Source organism: Camelus ferus, chromosome 2 (genome assembly GCF_009834535.1).
Source record: "Camelus ferus isolate YT-003-E chromosome 2, BCGSAC_Cfer_1.0, whole genome shotgun sequence".
Classification (NCBI taxonomy): Eukaryota; Metazoa; Chordata; class Mammalia; order Artiodactyla; family Camelidae; genus Camelus; species Camelus ferus.
In genome coordinates this window covers 52,960,947-52,981,539 of record NC_045697.1, presented here as the reverse complement: position 1 = coordinate 52,981,539, position 20,593 = coordinate 52,960,947, and the positions used below count along the sequence as shown (strand labels likewise).

The 20,593-nt window shown below is 37.0% G+C and overlaps 1 protein-coding gene across 1 annotated transcript; it reads left to right on the top strand.

Annotated features, from left to right (window-relative positions):
• The first annotated feature begins 2,154 nt into the window (after nt 1-2,154).
• Nucleotides 2,155-20,020, top strand: ENAM (enamelin). Its single transcript, XM_032458777.1, has 8 exons — nt 2,155-2,296; nt 4,115-4,183; nt 4,304-4,348; nt 5,050-5,091; nt 6,650-6,925; nt 8,417-8,479; nt 9,903-9,953; nt 13,046-20,020. The coding sequence occupies exons 1-8, from the start codon at nt 2,243-2,245 to the stop codon at nt 15,884-15,886; spliced, it is 3,441 nt and encodes a 1,146-aa protein (XP_032314668.1). The 5' UTR covers nt 2,155-2,242; the 3' UTR covers nt 15,887-20,020.
• The last annotated feature ends 573 nt before the right edge of the window (nt 20,021-20,593 follow it).

The window sequence follows — 20,593 nt, the reverse complement described above, 5'->3', positions numbered from 1 at the left end:
AGTTAAGCACTTCTTTAGTGTTTTTAAAGATTAAAGAGGCTTTGTTGTTTTCTCAGACTGATCCACCACTACTAAAAGTTCACCCATTCAATAGCTTAGCTGGCTTTTTAAAACATGCATTATTTCATGACCACCAGCCAGCCTTATGGTAGAGGGAACAAGGGTAAATAGAGAAACAATCAAGTGAGGTTTAGTGGCAACTCCCAATAATCCACATGGCTAAGGCTGAAATCAAAGCTCCAGCCTCAACACGAAGGGCACAGGCAGAGACTAGGGTCACCCAGCATCACGATCCCCACTTCACCTTCATAAATACACTGTCCACTATGTGCCCTACCACTTGCAAGCTCATCACAGCATACACACAGTACACCCAGGACCATAATTCCTACTCAGTTTCTACAAAATCTAACAAAGACAGCCAGGTACTTGGAGCAGTTATACCTTTACACACCTCCTTGGACACATACAGACCTAAAAGATATTTAGAGACTAATTTAAAGTCAACTATTATGGTGCAATTTTATTATTTGTGGAACTAAATTCAGGGCATTGGAGGGCTACAAAATGCAGTGTTATTTGGCCCAGGAGGAAGGACATGGCACCTCTCATGCCTTGAAAAAACAGCACCTTGTGCAACCACTGGATGAATTTATGCACACAGTCATACCAAGTAGGAACCAGCTTTTGGCATCAAATTCAAAAATTCTTAATATTTAAATGCCAATATTAAAATAAGCAATCATCATCACTACACACAGAGCCACAGAGAACAGGAGAATCCAATTTCAGCAAAGATAGCAAAGCTTGCTCTTATCAATGAAAAGTAAAACTGTCTATTTATTTATTGAGAAGTGAAATCTTTATTTTGGAAAGTTAGATTTCTAAAGATATCTGAACATAATTCCTTCAATGAATTTCTCAATTCAGATTTTCACGAGATTATATTATCATGAATAGCTGAGAATTCATTTGTCATTTTGCCTTTCTTTTCTATAACTGCATCCACAGGGACTAAACTATATTTGACTTCAAAAAGAACACTATATTCTGGTAACCTTATATAATATGAATCAAATCAAATCACTGAGTTGAATGTTGACATACCATTCCAATTAATTTTCAATATATATTAAATACATACTAACTAAATATATTAAACTAAATACATATGTTGGCCTGCCTTTTGAGGATGATCAATGATTTATGACAATAGCACATGGTTAATATTCACCTTTGTTCCCTAAATATCTTCATATACAAAGTTTCTATACTTGAAAAACTCCAAATTCATCAAGAAAAGCATCTTCTAAATCTTACTGCTGTAAGCTCATTTTCCTGGACTGTTATTATACATAATAAGAGACTTGATTTGACAGCTCCTATAATAACACATTATACATTTTACTTTGGATGTGCTATTTTACCTTAAACTCTTGTGATGGCAAAACCACTTTTCTCAAAGCTGATTGGTTGTACAAGTCTACACCAGTGCTTAAATGTGACCCAAGCTCTCTGACAAGGAGAAATCTTTATTTTAAGCCTTTTGGGCACAGAATATGACATCCTCACGAAGAATTTTTGTTTTATTATTAAGAAATAAATAAATGTGTCTTGCTCCTTGAGATATCCCTGGCTTCAGCAACTCATAGTCATTTCCACTGTAGACCATTAAGAATATATTTCAAAGACAGGCTAGCAAGTTTCAAGTAAAAGCTATTTTTAATATATTGGAGCTTCTAACTGGCGTTGGGTGAGTATTAGATTATCAACATAAAAAATATAGTGTCAAATAATGAACTTAGATGGATGTTGGTTGACTTCCTGATTGCATTCTCTGGTGTTGGTTGATAATCATTTTTTGCAGACTAACCTTCTGATAAAACTTTAAACTTCTTGGCTTACTTGGTGTATTTGTTTTTCTTATAAGCTTTCTTCCAACCTACTTAGATCTCATTTAACACTGTGCTTTTGTACACATCCCCAATGAGCAGTCAAATTTTATCAACATTGCACTAAAAGTATCTCAAAACACAGTGCCTGGGTCATTTCTCTCTGATTTAGCCTTCATTCTACTCTTAAAGCAACAGAAGATTAAGCTTGATTTTGAAGATTCTCTAGTAAAGGAAGAGCTGAAGCTTTGCTATTGGTTTACTCATTTATTTGTTTCATAATTATCTGGGTTTCTTCTCATGCTAAATCTATACCTTTCTTAAAGGCTTATGAAAATTTTGGTGAAAAAATGTTGCTGCTTCAGGGCAGGCATGGAGCCTCTTTTCCTAAGCTAGATAACTGGGTGAGTATTTTCATTTATTTTTCCTAATACAAACAGGTCACATCAAACTGAATATTGTCAGAAGTATACTTGAGAGGATAAAACACTAAATATGTCAGAAGAAGCAAAGAGCATCTTAGTTCACAGATGGGATGTTAGAACTAAGTTACACAGTCATTATATCCCATAGCAATCATTGTAAGTGGTATTTTCAATTTTCAAAAAAATAGCTAAGCATAGCCTTTCATCCAATCATGAACTTTAAGAGATGAAAGGAATCTTAATAGTCATCCAACATAATACTAATTTTATAAAAGAGAAAATGAGTGACATTTTATATTTGTAAAATAAAAGACCACATCTTCCCATATGAGTGTGTAACATTATCAAGAATTTCAGTGACAGCTACTATAAAGATTAGATGGAAAATTATGCAAGAGAAATTAAGCATACAAAAGTTCCCCCAAAATCTTGGGCCATAATCTTAGAAAGTAGATTTAGGAAATCTAAATATTTTTCACCACTATTCTCCTTATTAACGTCCTCGTGTTGTTGTGGCCTATGCTAAACACACTAATTTCAGTTATTTTTAACTCTCTACAATGTTATGTTTCTGAAAATCTTTAATTAGCAGGAGAAGCATTTACATATTACTGCTTCCTTTGTTTAATTACACTCTCCAGTTTCTCTGATATATAAAAGGTAATTGATTACACCTACAGTTTAGGAAAATGATGAAGTATCCTTTAATGATATTGCTTATACGGGATGCAAACAGAAGGATGAGCATTGGCTCAAATCAATACCAGATGTGTATCATGCCCAGAAAAAGGAAGAAGAAACAAAAGGAATGAGAAAACACTGGTATCTCTATCCTGGCTACCATGCTAGGAATTGTGTTACACCTGATATACCATGAAAATATATAATTCTGATTAAAATCTTTATTTTTTGTCTATTGTACATGCAAATGGAACAGTTTTCTTAAGGAGTTACCCAAGTAAATGCTTTAGGATAAACCTTGCTCAAATGTGTAAATACAAGTCCTAATTATACAAGGCTTACATAATTAACTAGAGTGGGGTAAGTAAAATCCATGAAAACAATCTCCAAATTTCATATTTAAGTATATAATTTCAACCTTCCGCTCTATGTTTAATCCAAGTGTCTAACAAAGAGATAAATTTACAGTTTTGCCTATTTTTTCCTATTTCTCTTACCAGCCCTTGAGCAGAAGTGATTTGCAAAAAGATAAAATAAAAACAATAATAATAACAGAAACAACAATAGACGAAAGAAGAAAGCATAGGATTCTAGAATATTCCAGTTTATATAATTAGCCTCTATATAATGAAATGTGGTCTACGGCACCTTAGAACGTAGCTCAAAGTACTGATTTTGGACTGTGCCATCACTGAAACTGAGATTATTCTGAACAGTGAATATAGCCAGACATTACTAGGCCTTTTTAAACTAGCCTAGCAACTAGAAATTCAAAATCACCAATCTTCATATTTTTTAGATAAATTCCTAATTTCTAATTCCCACATTCCAGTGCAACGAGCCATCGTCTCAAGCATCAATGTTTTCTCTCTCTCTCTGCCTCTCTTACTGTTTTCTTTCCTTTTTAACTGACCCTTTAGTCAGCTTATAACAGCACCAGGTAATAACTATCTCATAGTTTCATTATGTAAAATAAACATGGCAGCAGAGGTCCCTATCACTATTTATATCTGCACTCTCCTTGACAGGCAGATGGGCTAGTGCCTAGATAATCACCAAGTGACCTCAGCATAATTATATCACAGATCAAAAATAAAATCCAGTTTTGTATTCCAGGCACCAAGTGGAAAAATGAAGATTCTCTTGGTCTTTCTAGGTCTGCTTGGTTATTCTGCTGCCATGCCAGTGAGTATTAAAAAAATTTAGGTCTTTTCTTTACGTTTTATTGTTGCATAGGTTGGGGACAGTTATTGGGCTGATTTCAACTGATGTTCTGAATTTGTCACAAATATTCTCTCCTTCCAGATGCAAATGCCCCGAATACCTGGATTTAGCAGTAAAAGTGAGGAGGTATGTATGTTCAGTCTCAGGAGAGACATTTTCCAGAGCCCTGTCCTGAGAGTTCATTTTAAAGGGAGAATATTGGAAAACTTTCTGACATAAAATTTCTCATGAACAAGGTAGAGAGACTCTATACCTCTTAAGCTTTCAAATCAAGGCGAAGTAGTTACTTCCCCAGTATTATCCCACCTATGTGCTTCAATATTTCTTTTCAAGATAAACATGAATTCCGTTAAAGTATAGTTAACGTTAGCTTCTTTGCTAAGTTTTCAAGCTGGCAAAGGTAGCCATTCCACCAAAGGTTGTTATAAGGTAAACACTTAAGTATATAAATATATTTTACATGACTTGTAACCAAGATCATTAGCCAAGCTCAAATCACAACAGAAAGGAGAATCATCTTTTCATAGAAATATCACATTCGTAAACTCTGAACTCCAAAAGTAGAGCAGAATATTCAAAAACTTCAGTGTAGACAAGATTTTTATTCTCTATTACTCTATATTGATTCTTTTCAAAATAAAATTCTGACTTAGAAATAAAATGCCATAGAAGTTTTTTAATTGCATACTTATTTTAAATTCATGCGTAATTAGTAAAAGACTTTATGACTGTTGTACCTAAAAACCAGAAGTTTACTTATTTCTTGTGATTTCATTGAATAAAAAATTTTCACTTTGTGCCACATTAATACATTCCTTTGGTCACAGATGATGCGCTACGGTCACTTCAACTTTATGAATTCCCCACATGTAAGTTTCACTTTATATTATTTCTAATGATTTCTTGTTTATATATAGATAATTATAAGGTTTGTCTTAGCTAATAAAGATATCAATAGATATCCACGATTTAATTAATCATTATAAGAGTTTCAAGGAAGAAAAATCATTTCACCTGTCCTCTTACACCAAACTATCTTCTTATTCATTAATATGGTACTTTCATGTAGATAAAAACTTTTCTTAATTACAAGGTTTCTTCATGTCTGAAAGAAATTGGTTCTGGAAAAAGATTACATAAGATATATTTACAAATAATGAGAACAAAAAAATAGCATAAGTAAATACTGAGGGGTGTAAATTTTATTTGAATTATCTTGAAAGATAACACTAAAATTATGAAATAAGTTTTCATGCAACCTTTAAAATTTAGGTTATACTTCCTACTATGTGCTAATTCTTAGAGCTAATTAAAAATGAACCAAGTATCAGTTGAATCTTTTGGCACAACTTTTCTGAAAAAAATTATATGATAGGACAATAATATTATATGTTACTTTGACTTTTGTGACATGATAATGAGAACCAATGACGGGGGTGGAATCAAAGGCTTCACCAATTTTTCTCTTAATCCTTTTCATTCAAGTCATTCTCTTTTAAAGCCCCTCACCTAAAATCATCATCATTGTCCATTTTCTCTTCTTCAGCTACTGGTTGGCCCAACTCTTTCAAACACTCATTCTCAGTTTTAGTAATTTTGCCAATGGTTTGAAATTTTCACCAACTTAATTGTCATGAAATTCTACATCTTAATGCAAGATTTGGTACTTCACCTTCCACTGATCTGCATGGCACTTGCATTATTTGTATGTCATTGTATTGTTTGTATATTGTTTGCTTGTACATCATCCATAACAGGGAGAGACTGATTAATGAAGAATGGAGGTAGAAAGTGGTGTTAAATCAGAGAGGGAGGGTGTTTGAATGGGACTTGTTGTTGAAAGAGGTCAATTTATACATTAGCTTTTTCAGATTATAACTACTTTTGCTTCCCTGCAACCCTGTAATGGGGAAGATTTTCACAATGAAAACAGAACTGATGAGGATTCACCCATAATCAAGAAGCCTAGGCACCATGGAATTTTTATTCTTTCCCTCTTTCTCTTTTTGTTTCGACACTCTCTCTTCCTTTGTCTTCTTTTTCCTCTTTCTCCTCCTTGTCCAGCCTGTAACAAGGCACAGGAGTTCTGAATTTGACATCAACTCCTCTGTAACCTGACTTGTACACTTCCTACCAGAGTTAGGGCTTCAGAGTTGGAAAATCGTAAGTCAAATTCTTAAACTGAAATTTCTCACCTAATTCTGCCTTTTGCTTTGTTTGTTTGGTTGGTTGGTTTTCTGAAAGACATATTCATTTCTATAAGACAATATGTAAAGAAATGCTAGCTACAAATCTTGAAGCTTCCATTGTTAAGTTTCATAGGCTTTTTAAGATCCTTAGCTGAGTTTTGGAGATTGACAGTAGAGAGAGGGGACAGCTGGAATCTCGGCCGTCATGTGATTTTGCTGTTATTTGTTACCCTTGCAGATGGCACACCTGGGCCCCTTGTATGGCCATGGTATGCAGATTCCTCAGCTCTTCCCACAGTATCAGATGCCCATGTGGCCTCAGCCACCACCCAAGGTGAATCACCCACAGAAACCTTCATCTCCCTCAACACCCAATCACCAGAGCAACACTGATCAAGCCCCAGAGACCCAGCAACCCGACCAGCCTCAACCTCAAAAGCTCCCACCAAAATGGCCTTCAAAGCAGCCATCACCCACCCCAACTCAGCCCCAAGAGGAAGCCCAGACACCTGAGGTGAGGCTTGCCCACTAAAATTCCAAACCAGAGTCATAAATGGTCTCAGAGGGACTGGGAGGCCATGCAGCCCCTACAAACACACTTCCTCCAATGCTCCTCAATGTGGGTACTGCTATGTATGAAACAGAATCACTAGTTTTGACACTTTTTCCAAGGTGATGCTGTCACCACCTATCCAAAACTGCCTAGCAAGTTTATTCCAGCCTTCATCTGATTAAAAGTTACCCAAACACTGTCACCCTAAAGAAACTCCTTTTAAAATACAGGGGCAACATGGTATAAACATGAGCACCAATAGAAGAGTCAGAGAACAGAGATTTGAATTCTATCCCAGCCCTTATTAGTTGTATTATCTCGAGCAAGTCACTTTGCCTTTATAGACTCCAGGTTCATCATGAGTAAATGAAATATGCTCTAAGTCCCTTCCAGATCTATGTTTTGATGATCTAAAATATTGCCCTGAAAGTTAACACTGCTTCCAGGACTTCAGGATTGCATGAGTGTAGTCCTGACTTAAAGTCCTGACTTAAATGCAGATGGTTTCTCAAGATCTCATTCAGTGTGGAGCTTCTAAAATACTCTTTTAGTCAACTAACATTCATTATCAAACACTATTATAGATGTAGAGAATACAAAACTGAATCAAAGGACATTTTTGGATTTGAATTCTGGCTTCAATCATTTACCAGATATGAGATTTGGGGCAAGTGACTTAACTTCTCTGAACCTCAGAATCTACAGTGAAATAGGGATAATAATAGCACATATCTTCTGTGGTTATGCGAGGATTAAATGAGCTTACCAATATAAAATGCTCAATAAATTGGGAATTCAAAAATGGCACTTCTTAGGGAGTGATGGAAATGTTAGCTATCTTGATCGTGGTAGTGGTTTCATTGGTGTGCACATCTATCAAAATTCATCAAACTGTACATTTGAAATATGTAGGTTACTGCACAGGAACCATACCACAATAAAAGTGTTAAAAAAAAAAAAAAAACTATGGTTACCAAAGAGGAAAGGGCAGGGAGGGGTAAATTAGGGGCTGGGGATTAACAGACACACATAACTGTATATAAAACAGATAAAAATCAAGGACCTACTTTATAGCACAGGGAACTATATTCAATTTCTTATAATAACATATAATAGAAAAGGATCTGAAAAGAAAAAATATATATGTATGTATGTGTACAACTGAATCACTTTGCTATACACCTGAAACTAAGGCTGTAAATCAACTACACTTCAATAAAATCAAAAATATGCATATATAAAATGCTCAGCACAGTACCTAGAACATAAGTGCTCAATAATACTAATTATTGTTATTATTATTATCTCTGTCCTTTAAAAAATTCACAGTTAAAAGCAAAAGAAAACGTAGATTTCCAAGTTTCAAATAATTGTCTTTAATTAAAAAGTTTGTTTCATTTTTCATCTGCTCTTCTCATTTCCACATCAACCTGATTCTTCTGTTCTCTCTAGGCATTCCTACCATTCGGCAATGGGCTATTTCCCTACCAACAGCCACCGTGGCATGTTCCACACGTGAGTTTTTTCCCTTATGCTAGAAATGAAAAATAATATTAGCATGTTCTGTCCCATACTAATCTGAATTCATATGTTCTAAATGAAATGCCATATGCCAATCAGAAGAGAGTATGAAACAAAATCATCACATCAGTAGGAAAAAAAGAATTTGTACTCAAATTGGTGAGATGAACACAGCCTAAATGACCCAACACTACTACTAACTTAGTTAATGAATTAATTTTAAAGGGCTATGCTCCTTTATTACTATTCCTCACCTAAGAGATTAGAAAACACAAGGATTATCCTCATTTAGTGTAACAGGAAAAATGGGACAAAATGGAGTTTGAAAATCATAAGATGAGCTATGAATCAGAATAAGATTTTTCCATTATATCTTATTATTTCTAGTCAAAGATATTTCATTATAAAGAATTGTGTAACATAATAATTACAAGAATCCTTTAAAGTTTAAAATCATTAAAGCATAATATTGAAATCGCATGACAAGCATTTAAAGTAAGAATCAAAAAATACACTATTTGAACTAAATAAATATTAAAGGCCAGGTGAAGTTAAATTAATAACAACAACAACAATAAATATTTGATGACTCTTCATTCAGCTATGGCATTGGTCTTCCTTGTCTACAACTTTACAAGCAAGAGGCTTCTTATCACTAAGGAACAATTCATTTCAAGCAGTAAAAGTTCTCTACTTTTTTTTTCCTTAAAAAGAGTGACATCCTTTTAACCAGTAATACTGAACTGAGAAAACTAAAGCAGTACCAGGCGAAGAGTTAAAGAGCACGTAAACACGGTTCTCTTGCTGAAATAGCTATTAATCTCACCTGCACAGAACTTCTTGAAAGTCTGTGGGAGCGGAACTAATTTTCTAAACCCTCCCCTGAGAAGAAACTCAGCCTCCAAGTTTGATTTGGAAAATAAACCTTGGTTTATTAAATATTACATTTAATAATAAAAAATAAACATAAATAAAATATTATAGTAATAATCCAGAAAGAATTATCAATTTGTCACCTTAAATGTGAAGTACATTCTCAAAATAACATCATTATTTAATCTCTATTATTAGATATTCAAATATGGATGTTTGGATCTTAATACCACTCAAATCTGTGTGTGTGTGTGTGTGCGCACGCGTGTGTAGGTATTGGTGATGGGGCAGGGCAACTGTGAGGAGATGCAGCCTCACATGGTATTTTGAGTAAGATAACCTAGGATCCCACTGAAGCCTTTGTATTCACTGATGGTTATGTCATAATTATTAATCACTAGATTGTAAGAGCTAATGACTCATAAGCTAAAAGGCAGTAACAGTGCTAACACTGACTTGAACTATTTTTAAAACACCTTGAGCTTTACAAATAGCAGCATAGAAAGTGGTTTTCTCTGTGTTCATTGTGTTTTTCACCTTTCAGAGGGTACCAACAGGCTATGGACGTCCAGCAGTCAGCAATGAAGAAGGCGGGGTAAGTACAAACAAAGCTGTATTTCTCATTAGGAATTACAATCCGAAAGTCTCTGCTTGTTGGATCCCCATCTAATAAGAAAGTTAAAATCCAACACATGAACCTGTAACTCAAGTAGTCATGATTTTAAAAAGAAGTGAAACAAACCAAGTCAGTAACCTAAAATAAAATAAATGTGATATATCATTTATCCTCTACATGTATTAAAATCACTCTCTCTCTCAGTCTCCTTATCTCTCTCTCTTTCTCTCTCTCTCTCTCTCTAAGAAGGCTAATCTAATAACTTTTGCTCAGGGTTGATGCTGGACTCTAAACAGTGATGGGACAACTAGTGAACAGGAATGAAGTAAAATTATCTTAGAATGTTATCCCTTGGAGGGAGTTAAGTAATCACTTAATGCCCTCATTGTACAAATAAATTGAAGCCTAGAGAAGATAAATTACTATCCAATTTCACCTACTGAGCCAATTGATAAACTGGACCCAAAACCTAAGTCCTCTGATATTCTGTCCAATGTTTTTTTAGGACACCACACTAGGAGAGGGGCCAGATTCATGTCACAGAGTGATACACTGTTTAAATATTCTGGCACTGTGTCATCAAAAAAGCCATTGCAGTGATTGTGGCACAGCACCCGACCCCTAGAGCAAACTTCGTCTTTCTCCCTGAATAACTGCTACGTCACCAGTGAAATACAGAAAACTGACAGCTCTGGAGCATGGGGGCTGAGGGGCAAGTAGTCAAAATAATGACATTGAAAACTCCTACGTCAGTAACGGCATAAGGTGCTTTCAGATGTATCTTGTCAAATAATCCCCAATAAAAATTATTCAAACAAGTGTATGCAACCTAGAAACGGGTTCAGATTTTCACAAACGTTTCACGGGACAGTGAAGCAGGCAGTTAGCACAGGAATTAAGAAATCTGTATTCCATCTCCTGGGGACACTGCCTGATTTCCTGCATGCTGTCAGAGACATATCCTCACCCATCTGTCTCTTCATCTCTATTCACAGATAAGGATTAAAATACTTTATCTCTAGATTGCATTTGTTTTAAAAGAAAAACTAAATGACCCAAATGTCTAACAAACACACTGACTGACAGAGCTCATGAGGATTACATCATTCATTAACCAAACATTTACTAAGCAATTCCCACTGTGATAAAGTGCTGGGGAAAACAAAAATGAGAAGAATGCTTTCACACAAAAACTTCACATGGGAGAGTCAAGTGGGAGAATCCCAGAAAAATAGGCAACCAAAATTCAGCAGGATAATTGCCAGAGCAGAAGTCTATACTTCTGTGGACATCCAGGAGTAGAGCCTAATTCTGCCCAAGGAAGCCAGGACAGAGAAGGGAGCATTCAAGCTGAGTCCTGAAGATGAATCAAGTTCTCCAGGAGGGATAAATGTGTAGGTGAAGAGAAAGTTCAGTCTGAAGAGGCCATGTGCAAAGGAACTGGAACAAAGAACGGTGTACTCAGAGAGCTTGTAGTAGTTGTGACTTTTTAAAATTATTATTTATTGTAGTAAGGACACTTAATTTACCCTCTCAACAAATTCTGAAGTATACAATACAGCACTGTTGCCTATAGGTACAATGTTCTACAGCAGATCTCAAGAGCTTATTCATCTTGCTTAACTGAAACTTTAAGCCCATTGATTAGTAACACCCCACTTCCCCCTCCCTCCAGCCCTTGACAATCACCATTCCACTTTTTCATTTTATGAATGTGACTGTTTCAGATACCTCATATAATGGAATCATGCAGTATTCATCTTTCTGTGACTGGCTTATCTCTTAGCATAATGTCCTCAAGGTTCACCCATGTTGGTACATATTCAGGGTCTCCTTCTTTTTGAATATCATTGAGAATAGTGCTACAACTAGTTGTGATTTACAACCGCATAAAGAACAAGGGGAGGAAATGAGGCTGGATATAATTGTTATGGGCCAGATGATTATTTAAAATAATAATAATAATAATAATATATAATATATAACACTTGTCAGGCACTTCCTAAGTAGCAGGCACCGAGCTTTACATACGTTACTTCATTTGACCCTCATGATAACCCCTGAGAAAGATATTATTTGATTGTCTGCATTTTACAGATGAATAAACTGAGGTCAGCCCAGAGTCATCCTACTAGTACTGGTGGAATAGGGATTTTAACCTATATTTGTCTAAAGCCCCACTCTTTAGCCCCATGCTTTGTGTTATGTTATGGTTTACAGTTAATCCTGTAAAGTAAGGACAACTTTAATTAATATTTAAGGAGGAAAGTGACAGAACTTTCCCACACACCCACCCCCACTACTACTCCACTACTCTGATGGCAACGGAGAGGCAAGATTAGAGGAAAGTAAAATTATATCCAGAGAAACTAGTAAGAAAATTGTTAGAATAATTCAGGGGTATTGGGAATAAAGGAGAGGGGACAAGGATGAAACTTTAGATTTTATAGGATCTGGTTATTAATTGTCTGGGGGAAATACAGGAGAGAGTGGAAACTTGGGAAAGTGGGTGGACAGTGGTGAATGCTGCTTAGATAGAGAATACTGGAGAATGAGGTTTTGGGGAAGATGAGTCCAGTCTGTGTACATCCAGTTGGAGGTACATGTAAGATATTTAGTGTAGCAGTCTTGCTGTCTCAACCTCAGGAGACACTGTCATGGGTCAGAGTTATAGTTTTAGGAGTCACTGGCACATATCTTATTGAAAGAATTGGCCTGCAAGAGATTGCTCAAAGCAGGTGTGTAAAATGAGAACAGAATAATACGGTGGATAGAGGATGGAATCCTAAAAAAAAACAAACACAAACAAACAAACAAAACCTTAGACTCCAGGCCTAGGAAGAGAAAATTGAGAAGTAATGGTCAGAAAGTTAGAGTACCAGACGAGAGAACCAGAAGGGGCAGAGGGGTCATGGAACCAAGGAGGAATCAAATTTCAAGAAAGAAAGCATAGCCGCTGGTGTTAAAAGAAGTATGCGCTAATAAGATTTTTCTATCACTTTCAAAAATTCCGAGAAGCACCATAGTAGGAAACAAAGAGTAATTATCGATTTCCATCTTCTTCCCTACAGAATCCTTTCTTTGGATATTTTGGATTTCATGGATTTGGGGGCCGTCCTTATTATTCAGAAGAGATGTTTGAAGATTTTGAAAAACCCAAAGAAGAAGATCCTCCTAAAACAGAAAGTCCAGCCACCGAACCTTCAACTAATTCAACAGTTCCTGAGACTAATTCCACCCAACCAAATGCACCCAATCCCAGAGGGGGTCAGAGTGGAAATGACACCAGCCCATCAGGAAACAGTGGCCAGGGGCCTAACACTGTGAGCAACCCTACAGCTCAAAATGGCCCTGTAGTTAATGTTTCAGGCCAGGGAGTTCCAAGAAGTCAAACCCCATGGGGACCAAGTCAGACAAATTTTCATGAAAATTATCCAAATCCTAACATTCGAAGTTTTCCTGCAAGAAGACAATGGCATCCTACTGGTACTGCCATGGGGCACAGGCAGAATGGGCCTTTTTACCGAAATCAACAAATTCAAAGGGGTCCTCGGTGGAACTCCTTTGCTTTGGAAGGCAAACAAGCAGTTCATCCAGGATATCCATTATATCGCAAAGCTTATGCTTCTACTGCAAGAGGCAATGCTCTCAATTATGCAGGAAACCCAGTGAATTTCAGAAGAAAGCCGCAGGGGCCAAATAAATACCCTATGGGAACCAATGTTGCCCCTCTGGATCCTAAACATGGTACTGTTGGTGGTAATGAAAACATCCAAAATCCAAGAGAGAATCCAGTAAGTCAAAAAGAAAGAACAGTCACTCCTACAATGGATCCAAATGGTCCCTGGAGAAACTCTCAAGATTATGGAGTTAATAAATCAAACTATAAATTGCCTCACCCTGAGGGCAACATGCTAGCCCCAAATTTTAATTCTATAGATCAAAATTCTTATTACCCGAGAGGAGATTCCAAAAGAGCCCCAAATTCTGAAGGACAAATCCAAAGCCAGAATTTGCCCAAAGGGATTATTTTAGAGCCAAGAAGAATACCATATGAATCAGAAACTAAACAGCCAGAATTAACGCAAAATACCTATCAGCCTGTGTATCCTGAGGGAATCCCTTCCCCTGCAAGGGAACGTTTTCCTACTGGAAGGAATACTTGGAACCAACAAGAAATCTCTCCACCTTTTAAGGAAGATCCTGGGAAGCAGGAAGAACACTTATCTCATCTTTCCCATGGCTCAAGAGGACGTGTTTACTACCCTGACTATCGCCCCTATGATCCCAGGGGAAATTCACCATACCTTAGAAGTAATACCTGGGGTGAAAGAGATGACTCACCCAATACAGTGAGACAGCCTGAAAATCCACACTACCCCATGAACACTCCAGATCCAAAAGAGACGATCCATTACAATGAAGAAGACCCAACTGATACAACTGGGGATGAACCTTTCCCAGGACAAAGCAGATGGGGTGTGGAGGAGTCAAGTTTTAAAGGAGGCCCAACAGTTAGGACCTATGAAGGCAAACAACAATATACCTCAAATCAACCAAAAGAATACCTTCCCTATTATCTAGATAATCCATCAAAACCCAGGGAGGATCTTCCTTATGGTGAATTTTACCCCTGGAACCCAGATGAGAATTTTCTGTCATATAATATAGCTCCCACTGTACCACCACCAGTGGAGAGCAGGGGCTATTATGTTAATAATGCTGCTGAACAAGAAGAAAGCACTAGATTTCCTTACTGGAACTCCTGGGACCAAAGGATTCAAGCCCAAGGGCAGAAAGAAATAAGACCATATTTTAACAGAAATTTCTGGGATCAGACAACAAATTTACACAAAGTCCCCACTAGTTCACTACACCAGGAGAACAAGCCCTATTCCAGTAATTCCCCAGCTGGGCTTCAGAAAAATCCAACATGGCATGAAGGTGAGAATTTGAATTATGACATACAAATTACTAGGTTAAATTCACCACAGAGAGAATATCTGGCTTTCCCAGAGTTAATTCCTCCAAGTTACCCAGCAGGACAAAAAGAAGCACATTTATTTCACCTAAGCCAGAAAAGCCCTTGCTGTGCTGGTGCCTCAATAGGACTCAAGAACAATCTACTTGCTCTGCAACACTACACTCCATCTTTTGGTCTTGCACCAGGGGAGAACCAAGACACCAGCCCTGTGTATACAGAAGATAGTCATACTAAGCATGCAAGATATACTACCTCCCCGATGAGTATCCTGCCTGGACAAAGAAACAGCTCAGAGAAAAGACTGCCTGGGGAAAGTCAAAACCCAAGTCCTTTCAGAGATGATGTATCCACTCTGAGGAGGAACACACCATGTTCTGTAAAGAATCAATTGAGCCAAAGGGGAATTATGCCCTTTCCTGAAGCCAGTTCCCTTCAATCAAAGAATATACCTTGCCTCAAAAGTGATCTTGGGGGAGATGGGAACAATGTTTTGGAACAAATATTTGAAGGCAACCAGTTCAATGAAAGAACTGTTGACCTTACTCCTGAGCAGCTTGTTATTGGTACACCTGAAGAAGGTCCCAAGCCAGAAGGAATCCCAGGTGAAGTCCAAGAAAATGAGGGTGAAAGGCAGCAACAAAGACCATCTAGCATCCTACAGTTACCATGTTTTGGCTCCGAATTAGCAAAGTATCACACCTCCAGCACTGTAACTCCATCTAGCATTGGAAGGCAAGGCTCATTTGATGGGGATCCAATTATGCCTACTGAAATTCCTAACTCATTGGCCAGGTTAGCTACTGGGGCACAGTTTCAGAATATAAATGTAGACCCACTTAATGCAGATGAACAAACTCCATTAGATTCTCTTCAAATAGGGGCCAATCCACAGGACCAGGTGCAAGACTGCTTACTACTTCAGGCCTAGGGATTATCTCAACCAAGCATTCTTTGGGGAAGGAAAATACCTGCTATGCTACAGTGGTTTCCAGACATTTCCCCCACAAGACTCAATTAGTATTTCACTCTCTTGGAGATCCTTAAGTTTTTCCCCATTCCCACTAATAGAAGGTTGGGCCTCTGAGGGTTGCTAGATCCAGTACTGTGACTAATTAGCACTGACCTAAAAAAACAAAAAAAAACAAAAAAAAAACAAAAAAACAGCAGGAAGGCTAAGACCACCACTGCCTTGAACTTGGAAGCCACCAAGTTCTGGACTAGTTTCCCTTTGCTTGCTGATTCTTCCTTTTTCTCTCAAAGTTCCATACTTGTAAAATTGTCTGGTTTTGCAAGACGAACGGCATGAACTTTCCATTTTATGTATGGAGATCTATACATTAGTATAATCCTAATGCACTGTACTCTTTTTTTTCTTGTGTTGGTCTTTGTCAGTTTTTTTTCCTGGTTAATATTCTCTTTTGGAATTGTTTTTCTTTCACTACCTCTTTCTTTCTCTTTATCATTTCCTTTTTTATCTTCCTTCCTTCTTTTCTTCCTCAACCATTCTATATTTAGCTTTCTATTTTTTCCTTCCCCATCTTGCCCTCTCTATCACTTCTTATATACTAAGCTACCTTTAACCATCACTTGTCTTTACATCTACTTTCTCCATTTTGTCTTCCTCTCTTCTCAGCTTTCTGTTCTGTCTCCCAATGTATCCCTTGTCAATCAACCCCTTTCTTCTCTAACTCCTTTCTTCCCTTCTATTTATCTTTTCCCCTTTACACCATTTTTGTATCTTAAGACTGCATCTCTCTCTCTCTCTTTGTATCTCCTCTAAATTCTATCCTAATTTTTCTCTTGGCCCAGCCTAACCATCATTGTAGAATATATTTCAGAAATAGTGGACACTGATACCTACTTTTATTTTTAATTTTCTTAAGGCCTTTACCAGGTAGACACAGCTCAGCCAGACAACACAGTCAAGAAGAAGGAAGAGAGGCTAGTTACCCAGAACCAGTATCCTGGGGACAAAGCTTAGGAAGGTAGGAAGGGAAGGACTCCCTCTCTGCAACTGAGCATCCAAACAAAAAGAGCAGGACTTGCCATACCCCATCACCAACTCAAAATCTGCAGGATCTAGAGAATACATTTGGGGTAACATTATCCTAATCAAGTAAGAGAAACACGCGGTGTTTATTTTTCTCTAGTAGTACAGTATAAGTGATTCTACTGGTGTATGCCACTACTAACATAAAGACTTATTTTTCATGTCCTGGTAGAATTATTCACAGACACATTTTCTTTGTATCTTGACTAAATAGTGTAAATTATTTTGTAAAGTAGATATTTCTATATTGCCTTGCTTAGAATACATCCAGGTGTTTTGTTCTGTTTTTATTAATGGCACTTTGGCCTACTCTCTGTATACTCCTTCTTAGAGAGGAAGAATTCTCAGAATTATCCAGAAAGTTGCCTTCTAACTCTTAAGAGTTTCTTAGGAGAAAATTTCCTGGGATAGATGTCACAAGAAGACATTTGGGAAAATATAATGTTGAAAACTTCCTGAAGAAAGGAATCTTGTCCTTTGAGTCTTCCCAAGTTCCTGGCCCAGTGTCTTGCATGTAGTAGATAGTCAGTAAACATGTATTGATTGATTGATCTTAAAAGTTTTTAAAGCTCCCTTGAAAATACAGTGTGCTTGTCCAACGGGTAAACCATCTGGGATGCTGAATGAGACACCACACTCTGTAGCTTCATATATTCAGCAACATTTGCATTGTAGAATCTCGGGTAAGAAGAGGTCTTAAAGGTAGATTATCTAGGCCATCCATCATCTACTAGTTGCTTAAATCCATCACCACCAGATTTTAATCACATGTTGAAAAACTATTAACTTATTCTATTTAAAACTCTCTTAAGAATTATTCTCATCAAAATAAAACTACATTGTTATGTTTCACTACTTTTTTCAAATGATTTTTTAAACCTAGATATAAATACTGTCATTGTAAAACATTCATTCACTTCAATATTTCATCAAAATGCATGGATCATGTATTTCTTTTGGCAGATATGTCAACAGATCTTCATCTATGAGGCACCACAGCTTTTAATTTATCATCTGAGACCTCTGTAATGTAAAATGTAAAGGTACAGTGGGACAAAAACATCTACTGAATTTGAGAATATAGAGTGAAAAACAGGGGGAGGGGACATCCCCATAGAATATGACTCTTTATCTCACCACCACAGGTATCCTTCTGTAAACATGGATACCAGAGCTGAGTTCCCTACAATAAGGAAATTGTTCTGTGTGCCCTTGCTAAGTTATTGATTACGCTTTTAAAGTCAGCTCTAAGATTATGGTGCATGCAGTGGGGATGGCAGGCCCTGAAAGTGATTCCCTCTTGTCTCAGTTCTATGTCTATGGTGAGGCCCTATGTCTAGTGGTCATCATATGCTGATTCTAAAATGGGTGGATATATCCTGGTGATGACACTAGTTGATAAATTTAAGAAGAAAATAACATCTGAGGATGACAAATACAGGAGGTAATCCAGCAAGGCTAACACACACTTGCCTTATAAGCTTTTCTGTCTCAAAGCCTATGTTAGATTTCTCTAGGGGGTAGTTGGGCATTGATCCAGTTGGCTGGAGGAAGTCTTCCATTTCTTCATTTTGAGCAAGAAGCAAAATAGGATGATGAAATATAGGGTCCAACCACTTGTGAAAAACTCAACCAAGTAGCCATTATCATAGATATCCTTCCCCTGGCTTTTTGGTTCCTCTGAACATGTTTTACTTTAGTCACTCACATCAGAGTCTTAACTTTATACATCTTTAAAGAAAATTCACAAGACATGACATGTGAGTTACTTTTATCATTTGTTTTGACGTATCTCTGCCCTCACTTAACCCACCCTCCTTCAGTCATGACCTGAAGGACACTAAAGAAGAGTCATCTTGCCTTTGGGAAACCAAACTTTATTTCTAAAAACCAAAAAGGGAACCAGAAATGTAGGACTTGAAATCAGCAAATCCCTTTACCCTTCCTTCACAAAACCTCAAATGTTTCACTGTGACTCAGACAAACTGCCCAAGTAACACTCAGAAGAAAACTGCACTTAGTAGAAAAGAGGTAATCACCATTTCACAATGGGTTATTGCTATTGGCTTTGTCCACCTGTTCCTCCTTGCCTCTGCATCTCATCCCCAGCTCAATAACATCAGCCACTGGATCTTTTTCTCTCCTTTTGCGTTCATAGCCAATAAACAGGATTCAGCTGGTAACAAATAGGATCTCATGCTGGAAGAGCAGAACACTTCAAATAAAGGAGCGAGAAGGAAACCAAGGTGTAATTCAACAAAGACATGATTGTGAAACAGATGAAGCTACTCTCATGCCCTGTTACCTCCCCAGTCAAGGTCCTCTGCTCTCATAGCACCCCAGTTCATCTCTCTGAGGACACGGCACCCTCCATTTCTGTGGTTCAGCAAACTGGGACAGTAATTTCCTCTGTATTTATCCAAGTAACCATGCCTCATTCCTTTCTGCACTATATAAAGCAGACATTTGTTATGGTTAACCTGAAAAAAAACATTCCTTCTCAAGTGCTGATTAATTTGTAGCCCTCCCAAACTATCCACCATGCCTTTAAAGAGTGAGTGGATTCTCAGCTTATTTAGACAACAGTAATGGTAGAAAACTTTGTTTGGAGAGGACCTTGTCAGTCCCTCAGCTATTAAACCACGCTGGAAGCTGTCTCCCCGACCTAGGATTCAGGCTGTTTTGACAATGATGCATGCTATACCAGTGTTTCTCAAGCATTAATATGCCCATGAATCTTGTAAAAGCGCTGGTTTTGATTCCCCAGCCCTAGGATTCCCAACTACCCTGAAGGCTCACTGCACTTCGTTTTTTACATTTAATCACTCATTGTCTTATAACATGTGCTGATTTTTCCCTGTGTTAGCTGTACTTAGAGAAGAAGGAAGAAAACTCCTAAAGAGTGAGGCCCAGTTCTTATTCAACTTCTGTATCCCTCACAGCAACTAGCTTTGTGTTGAGCACAGAGTAGATGCTGAATAAATATCACTTCTTCTTTAAACACATTTTGTAAATGAATATGAATTTAGATTTTCCAAATTTTTAATATAATTGATTAAAAATAAAAATGAATGATAATATTTTTCTAATTACCAAAATATACACTCATTGTAGAATATTTGGCAAATAATGAAAAGTAAAAGGAAACAAATAAAAATAACACATAATCTAACCATCTATAGTGGGATATTTTGGTCTATTTTCTCTTTTATGTATGTATGGGGGGAGTCTTAAAGTAATTATTTTATGAAATAGCCTACATTTCCCTCTTCACATTATATAAGCAATTTTCATACAATTAAAAATACTTCGTTTCATTTTTATTTCTTATGAATTTTCACTATAATAAATAATGTTGTGGTAAATATCTTTATACCTCTTTGTCCATATTTCTGATTACCTCCTCAGAAGTAGAATTACTGGGGGAAATGGTCTGAAAATATATTTTAGGCAAGGTAACATACTGAAGAACATTGGCTTTGAGACTGAGTTTGAATCCAATTATCAGTTCCCCATATGATATATGTCAAACCTTAATAAGATTACTTTATCTTTTTGCATCTTAGTTTCATCATCTGTAAAATG

Coding starts and splice junctions, on each gene's coding strand:
- ENAM (XM_032458777.1), top strand. CDS start 2,243: ATGTTGCTGCTTCAGGGCAGGCATGGAGCCTCTTTTCCTAAGCTAGAT. Junction 8,480..9,902: donor CACCGTGGCATGTTCCACAC/GTGAGTTTTTTC, acceptor TTCACCTTTCAG/AGGGTACCAACAGGCTATGG. Junction 9,954..13,045: donor TCAGCAATGAAGAAGGCGGG/GTAAGTACAAAC, acceptor TCTTCCCTACAG/AATCCTTTCTTTGGATATTT.